Source organism: Lycium barbarum, chromosome 4 (genome assembly GCF_019175385.1).
Source record: "Lycium barbarum isolate Lr01 chromosome 4, ASM1917538v2, whole genome shotgun sequence".
Taxonomy (NCBI): domain Eukaryota; kingdom Viridiplantae; phylum Streptophyta; class Magnoliopsida; order Solanales; family Solanaceae; genus Lycium; species Lycium barbarum.
In genome coordinates this window covers 126,779,605-126,792,224 of record NC_083340.1, presented here as the reverse complement: position 1 = coordinate 126,792,224, position 12,620 = coordinate 126,779,605, and the positions used below count along the sequence as shown (strand labels likewise).

Sequence of the window (12,620 nt, the reverse complement as noted above, 5' to 3'; positions counted from 1 at the left end):
ACTCAAATGAGTACTTTTAGTTATTTATCCTAGACTTCTAATTATGGTATGACTTTAATCCTCCTTTAATAATGACAGAGTTCAAAACAGATCTGCACATCTCACTTTAAGCCTGATTTGACACAATAATACAAGATAAGGCCAGACTCTACATAATTCAACCTCAGAGAGGAGAGAGCCAAACACCACCCTCAATCTTATTCTTAATCATGATCACCACAAAACATTTTTTTTAAAGAAACCATCATAATGATGGGGATTTATTGTCACGACCCAACCCCGTAGGCCGTAACTAGTGTCCGTGCTGGACACCCGTACGTACCCAGTAACCCAGACCAGCATATAAACAGAATAAACAAATATAGAAGGTGAATAACGTTACTAATTACCACGGATAAACAGATACAACACGGGGAAGCCGATAAGGCTATCGCAAAACATATCAACCCAAAACATATATACCACCCATATGTATGTCTACAGACCTCTACGAATAGTAGCAGAAACATAAGACGGGACAGGGCCCCGTCATACCCCTGAATAACACTTATATGTACAATAGAAAAGTCTATACCAAAATGTAGGCTCCGGACAAGAGAGTACTCCAAGACAGCAGAGTAAGATCCTAAGCGGACGGGTCAGCAAATCGGGCGTCTGTACCTGCGTGGCATGAAACGCAGCCCCCGAAGAAAGGGGGTCAATACGGAATATGTACTGAATATGTAAAGCATGGAATACGGTAAACAAAATCATAACCGAAACAGAAAGTACAGAAAAGGAGTGTAATGTCAAGAATATCAAAATGCATATTTACGAGACATAACCAATGTATGCAAAAACATATGCCATATCCAGCCCCATTATGGGACTCGGTGAACCGAACGTGGTCGCCACCCCGTCACTGGCGCCACAACACAGCATACTCCAGAGTAGGGAATCGCTCCGTAACATATCATAACATATCATATCATATCAGATGGCCATATCATGTCATATCATCAAATATCATAATGTAGGTACATGGCACAGCATAACTCCAAAACCCATGTACATGTCATACCTGCCCCCTCACATCGGGACACAGCGAACAATGCAGAGGAATACGCGTGATAACATATCCTGGCCCGGGCTCAGTGAAAGAAGCATTGAAGCATCCACGAGTGGAGTGGTGAGAAACTAAATGCAATATAAAACATAATACATTTACAAAGACTCGATGGAACATCTAGAATAACAAATCATAATAATGAAATCGGACGATAATCTTAGTGTGTGTATTTCGGATGTCATAATAGGTTACGTAGAAATAATTTTTCTGGGATCGTTTCCATGTTCCAAAACAGTTTATAAGACTTAGCGGAACATTTACAACAATTGTCATTTAGCAGTTAGAAGAGTAGTTAAAACGTTTCCTTTAAAATCGTTCGAAAATAAGTCAATACACAATAGGGGAGGAATCGGGGAAAGTGGGCCCGCCTCGGGTCAAATGAGGTGGCGTACACAATTTACGTACGTTACATTTCATGACGTCACTTGTGAGAGTTTTAAGGTAGTCGGGTCCTAATTATGCAACTTCTAGATGTTTAGGCAATACTTCCAACTATTCATAAAATATTTAATTCAATTCTACTGAATGAAAAAGGGGCAAATTTAGGCGCGAATTCTTAAGAGTAGAGTCGTCCCCGAGGCTCGTATCCAAACCTATTATGTCTAGGACATGCCAAGAGAAGGAAAGGTAAAGCTTTACGTACCTTATTCGCTCCTTACGCCTCTCCAGACTCAATTCCCGTTTCCTCCAAAATCTACAATTGGTCACAATTACCAAATATCAATTACAAGCCTTTAGGAATTCAATCTTAACTCATACTTGTCTACAGAAATTTGGGCAGCATCTCCCCTATACATACAGCATCCCCGAGATTTAACTCGGCTCCAAATGTCAACAACCATACCAACAACAATACCAACAACATCAACAATCGAATTAAAACGCATTCTAGCATGAATAGTATTCTTTCTACATAGTGCGACAACTTCCAATCTAACTTCGCACTTCCAAACCAATATCAATGTTTTCATATTCATTTACTAATCAAGATCATTCTAATACAATTCGGAAGCATTTCATATCATTCTATAAAATATTTACAAAATATACAAAAATTCCACCAAAATCATAATTCATCCGAAACCTCTAATCTTCGACATAAATATTCATAACACATTTTCACCTTCCAATTTCATTAACAATAATCATAATTCGCACCTTAATAATTTCATTTTCATCATTACATAAATCTACCATAAAATCACAAAACTTCCCATAACCACTTAACAACCAATCTTTCATGCCAATATGGACTAGCATCCTTCCAAATTCACCAATCAACATAAAAATTCACATTTTGAACTTCACCTCCATAATTACATAAAAACTACATTAAAATCACATAATTTCCTATAACCATTTTCAACAATTTTTTTTCATGCCAACTTGAACCATTTTTCTCCCATTTCCATCACAAGGCTTCAACAACACAATTAACATAACAAATAAAATTGGTTCATCCTTCTACATACACATGCACACCCACGACTATATATATATATATATATATTCATCATGCAACTTCCATATTTTCATGAATTCTTCTCCTTTCTACATTCCACAACATACATAAAACCTTCATAACACATAAAAAGGAATTAATTCTTACCTTTTTTTCCTCGCTTCTTCACTTGACCAAAGTGCCAAATCTACGAAACAAGCGACTTATCTTCCGAAATAACTACACCACGTTGTAGAGGACCCTTGAATTAGTAGGAATACCACAAGAAAATAATTTTTGGGACAAGATTTTAAGGGGCAAAATTTCTTGGGTCTTGGCCGAATGGCCCTATTTTCTTGCTCTTCTTTCTTTTGTTTTCCTCCTTCTCTTATTTCTTGAATGTTCTATGTGTTTCTTGATAATTAAATGATCCTTTTATTAATTCATCACATGGATGAATTCACTTGGGCTTGGGTCTTTTTGTTGGACCATGGCCGGCCACCCTTGTGCTCTTGGGCCTCATTTTCTCTTATTATTTTTTTGAGCCCAATTGGTTATGAATCTTGTTTTGTAATTCTCGAAACTGATTTCCAAAATTCCAATTTTTCCCCTAGCCTTCCTCAATACTTCCACATTAATATTTCATGAACAACACACATATATTAATTAAAATCAACATATGACCTTATTTCTTAAAAGTCCAAATTATTTCGAATTTTCCAAATATACGAAAATACGGGGTATAACATCCTCCCCCCCTTTAAAACATTCGTCCTCGAATGTTGAACTGGGCCCATGGTGCATCATAGTACTTCGGGGAGGTCTCCTCGATAATTGTCGCATGTGATCATTTAACATTTCCGTTTCAGAAGCTTAAATTGTGTTCGGGTCAATTAATTCAGTTTCGTCGACATCGGACTAACTGATCGGTAATTTGCACCTCTTGCCACACCAAATTTCACATAATGCTGTTTTGGGTTCCTATTTATATTTGTTGTCCTTTCCAGATGCCTTCCACATTTGCTCCCTATATTTTTCCTCATGGCGCACTTTTTTTTTGTCAGTTTATCTTTTACGTTTTTCTCGTAATCTTCACGATATGCCAACATATCCTGAACTCTGGCCCCGAGCTAATAAGTTTCCTTTTTCCTGGGGCCTGAATTGTCATAGTTCATTTTGGGCCTAGTATGTTCTCCCCTCTTTATTAAGAGGGTCTGTATACGTCTATGCCCTTTAACCAACTATCGCTTTCTGCGATCTTCTTATAATTGTAGTTTCTCCATTGCGGAGTCTATCATGCCTATTCCCTTGCTGATTACATTCCCGTATTTAATCGGTTTGCTGTTATCGACTTATTAAAGTACCCTCCGTACTCCCATACGCTTGTCCTATTTTTACCGTCAACCTTCCTCAAGTCTATTCTTCTCTCGTTCTATGTTATCACACTCTAGTCCTCTTACCGACCTGTCTTTTAAATTTTTCCATGCCAATAGTCGGCTCTTTGGAGGCTTTGCTTGGCCATGTTTCTTACTTTTCACTCTTTCTGACATTTTGATCTCCTTGCCTTCCACTTACTCACTCACTTCCTTTTCCAAATATCGTCGTGTTAGAATTTCCCGACCTTAACTTGTAGTAAAACCAGTGTTCGTTCATTTCTTAACATCTATACCTTACCTCTCGATCAATACAGTCGCCAGTGGAGGGTTATACGCATACATATACATTTACTATCATCTCGCTTACAAACATTCCAAACCACTATCCAAATTTTCTCTGATTCCCAAGCCGTGTTGCGTTTTTTTTTTTTAATCTAGTCCGCCTCAGCCTACGCGACTTCTTTAAGTGTTTCTAGCCACTCCACATATTTTAATTTCTTTTAGATTACCCCCAAATTCCCATTTGTCTCTTATATCTACACTCGTGAAAATTTTAGTATATTTCCCAGGGGGTCAACCATCCCAGAATTGTTCTGGCCCTAGCACGCTTAACTTCAAAACTTTGGTGCATTTTGACTCGGTAATACTGAGATAATTGCACCCACTTCCTTACACAACCTTTTTCACACAATCTAGGGCAAGCCGAGGTCTTAAAATTTTCCGAAAAGTTCTCGTAGCGGGTCCCACTCCGATCTAAAGAGGGTCTGTCGTTTTTCTGATTATGCATTTACTGTATTAGCCTTCTAAATCTTCAAGACTCACCTTTTATTATATGCACGGCTACCTCAACGGTTTTTTTTTTTTTATCAATTCGGGTTTTGTCTCAATCCTATTAGTAACTAGGAGGGGCAAATATACCACAAAATAGAGCCTAGACCGATCAATACACATATATTTCGAGAAAACAATAATAATATACCTATATCCGCATTTGGTGGCGCCTCCGGATCCTGTCGACTAGTCAGGGCATAGATGCGGTTCGAAGAACTGCCAGAACTGGAAGCTCCGCCACGGCCTCTACCGCGGCCTGTTGGTGCTGGTGTACCTTGCCCCGTGGGGCGCATAGCTACAGATGAAGATGATGAACCAACAGCAGACCCAGTAGGCTGAGCCGTACCACCTGGACCGCCCCTCTGTGGACACTCTCTCATAGTATGGCCTTGACGGCCACAAGAAAAACAGGCACCTGTGGCACGATAGCACTCTCCAGTATGGGGCCTCCCGCAATAAGAACATTGAGGCCTGGGTGGCCTCGTCTGACCAGAACTCATGTCTACCCGCAAACCTGAAGCCCTGGAGCTCTAGCCTGCTCCTGAATACCCTGGGCTGCCAAATCTCCTGCCTGAAAACTGCGGAGGTGTGCTCTGTGCCGGCTGGGAAGGATGCCTGCTAGACTGCTGCTGCTGCTGAGGCTGCCTACTCAAAAACTCCCCAGAATACCCAGCTGACCTGGCCCTCTTGGGCTGCCCTCGGTCATGACCCCTGTCGGGCTGGTGCCCCTTATGCCGGTCCTCCATACCCTGGGTGTGCGCCTGTATACGGGAAATATCCATCCCAGGCTGAGCGGCCATCACCAGACAACTATCGACCAAATAACGGTCCAGCCCCATAATGTACCGGTGCATCCTATCAGTCATAGTAGCGACCATGGCAGGTGCATATTTGGCCAATGAGTCAAACTCCAGACTATAATCTCGGACGCTGCGGTCCCTCTGTCTCAGCAATAAAAATCTATCGGTCCTAGTCCGCCGTAGCTCCGGAGGCAGAAAGTGGTCGAGGAAGGCCTCAGTAAACTCATCCCACTCTGCTGGGGGAGCGCCGTCACCCCTGGAAAACTCCCAGGACTCATACCAATTAGCAGCTACGTCATACAACCGATATGAAGCTAGCTCAACGGACTCGGTCGCGGAAGCCTTAATCAACCGCAACGTACGCTGCATCTTTCTGACGAACTCCTGCGGATCCTCCTCGGGCTTCGTCCCGGAGAACTCTGGAGGATTACAAGTCAAGAACTCCCGGGCCCTCGAGCTATCATGTCTGTCTGCACGATCACCTCCAAATCCGTGCCTATGAACCTGCCCTGCTACCAGTCTGGTCAGCAACTGGACCGCATCTCTCATGGCCCGATCCTCTGCCCCTGGCTGTGGAGCTGGAGGTTCAGGTACTGGAACCCCGGGAGCTGGCGGTGGAGCCGCCCCCTGATCCGCAGCTGCTGCTGCTACAACCCCCTCTGGTGGTGGCGGTGTAGAGGAGCCCTCCGACTGGGGCATAATCTCGGGAATAATCAGTGCATGGGCCCTGGTAATCCTCTGGGCCTGACTAGTCTCCCCTGCCGCTACTGACTTGCCCTTCTGGGCAGCTATCGCCTTTTTCGGAGGCATGACTACAATATAACAATTCGTTAGGGAGTAGTCATCCTGATAACACAGCTCTATCGTACGATCTAAGATAAGAAAGAAGGGTAGCATCCTAAATGTCCTGTAGCCTCCAGTTTATAGATGTGGTGCACAACACACCGATAAACAGGACTCTACTAGACACGGTCTGTAGACACTCCGAGGATGAACTGCTCTGATACCACTTTTTTCACGACCCAACCCCGTAGGCCGTGACTAGTGTCCGTACTGGACACCCGTACGTACCTAGTAACCCAGACCAGCATATAAACAGAATAAACAAATATAGAAGGCGAATAACGTTACTAATTACCACGGATAAACAGATACAACGCGGGGAAGCCGATAAGGCTATCGCAAAACATATCAACCCAAAACATTTACACAACCCACATGTATGTCTACAGACCTCTATGAATTGTAGCAGAAACATAAGACGGGACAGGGCCCCGGCATACCCCTGAATAACACCTATATGTACAATAGAAAAGTCTATACCAAAATGTAGGCTCCGGACAAGAGAGCACTCCAAGACAGCAGAGTAAGATCCTAAGCGGACGGGTCAGCAAATCGGGCGTCTGTACCTGCGTGGCATGAAACGCAGCCCCCGAAGAAAGGGGTCAGTACAGAATATGTACTGAATATGTAAAGCATGGAATACGGTAAACAAAATCATAACCGAAACAGAAAGTACAGAAAAGGAGTGTAATGTCCAGAATATCAAAATGCATATTTACGAGACATAACCAATGTATGCAAAAACATATGCCATATCCAGCCCCATTATGGGACTCGGTGAACAGAACGTGGTCGCCACCCCGTCACTGGCGCCACAACACAGCATACTCCAGAGTAGGGAATCGCTCCGTAACATATCATAACATATCATATCATATCAGATGGCCATATCATGTCATATCATCAAATATCATAATGTAGGTACATGGCACAGCATAACTCCAAAACCCATGTACATGTCATACCTGCCCCCTCACATCGGGGCACAGCGAACAATGCAGAGGAATACGCGTGATAACATATCCTGGCCCGGGCTCAGTGAAAGAAGCATTGAAGCATCCACGAGTGGAGTGGTGAGAAACTAAATGCAATATAAAACATAATACATTTACAAAGACTCGATGGAACATCTAGAATAACAAATCATAATAATGAAATCGGACGATAATCTTAGTGTGTGTATTTCGGATGTCACAATAGGTTACGTAAAAATAATTTTTCTGGGATCGTTTCCATGTTCCAAAACAGTTTATAAGACTTAGCGGAACATTTACAACAATTGTCATTTAGCAGTTAGAAGAGTAGTTAAAACGTTTCCTTTAAAATCGTTCGAAAATAAGTCAATACACAATAGGGGAGGAATCGGGGAAAGTGGGCCCGCCTCGGGTCAAATGAGGTGGCGTACACAATTTACGTACGTTACATTTCATGACGTCACTTGTGAGAGTTTTAAGGTAGTCGGGTCCTAATTATGCAACTTCTAGATGTTTAGGCAATACTTCCAACTATTCATAAAATATTTAATTCAATTCTACTGAATGAAAAAGGGGCAAATTTAGGCTGAATTCTTAAGAGTAGAGTCGTCCCCGAAGCTCGTATCCAAACCTATTATGTCTAGGACATGCCAAGAGAAGGAAAGGTAAAGCTTTACGTACCTTATTCGCTCCTTACGGCTCTCCAGACTCAATTCCCATTTCCTCCAAAATCTACAATTGGTCACAATTACCAAATATCAATTACAAGCCTTTAGGAATTCAATCTTAACTCATACTTGTCTACAGAAATTTGGGCAGCATCTCCCCTATACATACAGCATCCCCGAGATTTAACTCGACTCCAAATGTCAACAACCATGCCAACAACAATACCAACAACATCAACAATCGAATTAAAACGCATTCTAGCATGAATAGTATTCTTTCTACATAGTGCGACAACTTCCAATCTAACTTCGCACTTCCAAACCAATATCAATGTTTTCATATTCATTTACTAATCAAGATCATTCCAATACAATTCGGAAGCATTTCATATCATTCTATAAAATATTTACAAAGTATACAAAAATTCCACCAAAACCATAATTCATCCGAAACCTCTAATCTTCGATATAAATATTCATAACACATTTTCACCTTCCAATTTCATTAACAATAATCATAATTCGCACCTTAACAATTTCACTTTCATCATTACATAAATCTACCATAAAATCACAAAACTTCCCATAACCACTTAACAACCAATCTTTCATGCCAATATGGACTAGCATCCTTCCAAATTCACCAATCAACATAACAATTCACATTTTGAACTTCACCTCCATAATTACATAAAAACTACATTAAAATCACATAATTTCCTATAACCATTTTCAACAATGTTTTTTCATGCCAACTTGAACCATTTTTCTCCCATTTCCATCACAAGGCTTCAATAACACAATTAACATAACAAATAAAATTGGTTCATCCTTCTACACACACATGCACACCCACACCCACGGCTATATATATATATATATATATATATATATATATATATATATATATATATATATATATATATATATTTTCAAATAATTTCACACATGTCAAGAAGACAGTTAATTGAGCAGTGCTATTATACAGATCATACTAGTACTTAGGAATTAGTGACCTCATTAATAATTCTTATTATTCAAAATTAGTGTTTGGGAAGTCTTATAAGAAGCTCTGGTAAATCCCATGGTTATAGGAAATGATTTAGAAAGAAAAGAGAGTCCCTAGGACTTGAAGAAAAGATAAGTGAAAAGTGAGGTCACCACCCCCACCTTGTCCTGGTCTTTTCTTTCAATAAAAGGGGAGCAAAGGCTCCACTGGTCATCACTTCCAGTTCATACCTAAGCTCACCCTTTAGTCCCAGGAACAAACTTGCCTTCTTCACCCCCCATCCTAAACCAAGTGATACCACCAGGGTCATCCTAAAGGTTAGGTAATTAATCTTCTATTTTTAATGCAACACCTCAAACATGTGACTCTTTATTTTATGGACTAAGTGATATACAAACAAACCAAGATAGAAGCAAGCAGACATATGTGTTAAAATTCCCAAGGGTCAAGACTGCTCTCCTTTTATGTCTAATTCCAGTTATGACCATGACCCTACAAAGATAAGCTCATTTACAAAGGACTTTGACAAACTAGAAAACAAATTTGCCATTTTTATTCTTTCTCACTTTGCCCTTTTATCTCTCAGGGTTAAATCAAGATAAGGCAGGGCTTCCTAATTGTACATCAAAGGAATGACAGATTAGTTAACACTTCTCCTTTGTGAGGATGACACACAATCATTTAAAGTTAGAAAAAAAAAACACTTAATGCCATCAGTTCAGGAGACCACATAGAGAGATCATTCATGATTATGTATATTAACACTTAGTGTTGGATCAATCACTGTAATTCAAACAGGTTTATCCTATTTCTGATTAATGACTAATAAAGAATTTAGTTCAAACATCTAATGACCAAGCAAGATATTCATACTAGGACTGGACAAACAACAGATGCCTTTTATACTTCCACTATCATTAGTTTCTCAAATGACAAATGGCTCAAAAACTATCTTTAATATCACAATCAATTCTAAACCTTGACTATAAGCAGTGTTTCTCTAAACCTGAGCTTACTTCGGCATTCTTTCTCCTATTTTTACTCTTAATTCAGTCTTATTAAGTAAGTGATCCAAATAAAGAATGAAGTATTATACCAGTGGTTCTAAGTGAACTCCATTTATACTTGGTTTATAAAGTTCTACTTAGTAATCATGATCACATATCCACTACACACAACCACAGACCAATATAATTCATCAAGGGATCAACTTAAGCTAAACATGTTCACTCTTATAACTTTAACAAACCAACACTCAAGGAGGATAAAAGGAAAGTGATCACAAAAACTTCAGAACTAGCATAACTCAAATCAGCAATGCTCAATAGTCCAGACAAGCAATTTAAAGAAAATAATCTTAAGGCAAGCTAACTAAATACAACAATATTCCTAAATTAACTATGTTCCTAAATTATACATATCATCATCCAAACTTAAAGGTAAATACAAAGAGGCAATAATAAGATAAAATATTACCTTTTTATTGCGCAGCCTTGCCAAGAGTTGAACTTGGAGCCTTTGTGCTTCCAAATCCCGACTCCAACCACACAGAAAATGAAAGAAAAATATGAATATTTCAGAACTAAAGCAAGAGTTAAACCCTAGAACAAAGGACAAACCTTTTAAAATTTTACTGTGAGCCTAGGCTTTGAGTTCTAATGCTCAAATCAAGGCTCTGAGATTTCAAGAATTTTTTCAAACTCAAAAAAACCTCTTCTTTTCCTCCTCTTTTTTTTCACAGTGTTGGAGTTCTATTTATAGAACCCCAAGGTTCATTCAAGGAATTTAACACACGATGTGGGACAAACCAATTTTCTCTAAAATTAACCTTTGTAAGCCTTCACACGTCTCAGATTAACTTGAATCAACAACGAATTGTCAGATTTGAGTCTTGCTCGACTCGATCTGATCCATTCTTATTCAACCAATGAGGCTCAAGAAAGGTACAACAATAAAGCACATAAATCACAGATTTAATCTTGGATAATAAAAGAAAATAAAGCAAAGAGGCGATTTAGTACCGTGTTCGAATTTTGTTTTCGCGAAAAAAAGTGAAACATTAATTGTTTCACCATAATAGCCTTGAAAAAGCTGCGATCTTACTGCTAAACTATGCATTTTTTCTAGTTTTGGCAGAGAGAGAGGAGAGAATAATGAGGCGGCCGGCACCTAGGGTTTTCATAGAAAAGGGTAGAGAGAGAAAGGTAAGGGGGAAGGGGTCGTTTGGTTCTGAATAAATGAAAGGGGGATATACCCCTTTAATTACACGCGGAATTGGGCCGGGTCTTGGCCTGTTTTGGGTTGGACTCGGTCCAAGTCTTAAAATAAAACTGGCCCCCTTTTTTGTAGTATATACATATATATATATATATATATATATATATATATATATATATATATATATATATATATGTATACCTAGTGTATATATAGAGTAAAAATAGGTAATTTAATAATAAGATAAAAATTAAAATTGATTATTGGTAATAATATTTTAATTATAGACAAATTAGGACATAATTAACCTATTAAAATAATTTTAAAATGGCCAACTGTGTTAATGGGCTTAATTTTGCGAATGTGGCCCTGATTGATTTTAATCTAACTGATTATTTCAATTATGGCCATATTCAGCCTAATTAGCATATTTTAAATTAAATGGCATTAATGACCTTAATTAATTTGAGCCGATGAATTTGGTTATTTCAATTAAGGCTATTAAGAGGCTAATTTAATAAAAATGACCCCAATTTCCTTAAACCATGAATTGGTTAAATTTATTGTGGCCATAACTAAAATAATAAATAATTTAAAAATCAATTTGCAATAATGACAACCTAATTGATTAATTAAAACATTTATAGACGATTGTAAATAGTTTTGACAAATCACACATTTATGCAATATTAATGATTAAGGGGTGAAATGGTTAATTATTTAAATTACTCAAACTCCTTGAATTAAAGGGAAATAAGTATTTTCTAATTTTGATTTTTTTGACAATTTAAACAATTAAATAAATGATTATTATTTTCTTAAACCAAATGCCTTTTTTTTCTTTGATTGAATCTAATAAGTATCTCATAAATGTCATAAAAGTACCACTTAATTTCTAAATAATTTTTGATGTCATGAAAAACCTTTTTCACCAATAAAAAGTAGTAAAATATTGATCTGAACAATTTATAAAAATTATTTAAAATCGTGTAAGGTGCATAGCTCATTTTATTTATTATTCAAGGACTTTGAGTGATTAAACTAAATTACGGGAGGTAAACAATTAGGTGTCAACAACTGCCCCCTTCGGTGTTTGGCGATGACGGGACCATCCCTGAGCAACGAAATTTGACTAACCCTAATTTTTGACAGACTAGACTCATTCCACCCTTCATCTTCATGCAATTTTCACATACGTGGCCGGACCCAGGTTTCTAGGTTTCCTACATATCTCAGGTTATATGAAAATTCAGGCTACTTGTAGTTCGACTCAACTAAGGACTTTCAAGTGATTTGGAAGGACAGTTCTGAGATCCCCAGTCTTGTGATTGGGTCCTCCAGTCGACTATTAGA

The 12,620-nt window shown here is 38.7% G+C and overlaps 1 protein-coding gene and 1 long non-coding RNA gene across 2 annotated transcripts; both read right to left on the bottom strand.

The window, feature by feature from the left end:
- Positions 1 to 442: 442 nt before the first annotated feature.
- LOC132638568 (uncharacterized) lies at positions 443 to 2,005 on the bottom strand. The gene is made up of 2 exons (XR_009581805.1): positions 1,752 to 2,005; positions 443 to 660 (listed from the first exon to the last, which is right to left on the bottom strand). It is a non-coding gene; the product is annotated as an uncharacterized LOC132638568 (long non-coding RNA).
- A 2,455-nt stretch (positions 2,006 to 4,460) lies between these two features.
- Positions 4,461 to 11,260, bottom strand: LOC132638567 (uncharacterized). The gene is made up of 5 exons (XM_060355404.1): positions 11,072 to 11,260; positions 10,527 to 10,587; positions 8,055 to 8,105; positions 6,880 to 6,965; positions 4,461 to 6,368 (listed from the first exon to the last, which is right to left on the bottom strand). Exon 5 carries the CDS (start codon positions 6,364 to 6,366, stop codon positions 5,287 to 5,289), a length of 1,080 nt encoding a protein of 359 aa, XP_060211387.1. The 5' UTR covers positions 6,367 to 6,368; positions 6,880 to 6,965; positions 8,055 to 8,105; positions 10,527 to 10,587; positions 11,072 to 11,260; the 3' UTR covers positions 4,461 to 5,286.
- Between the last annotated feature and the right edge of the window lie 1,360 nt (positions 11,261 to 12,620).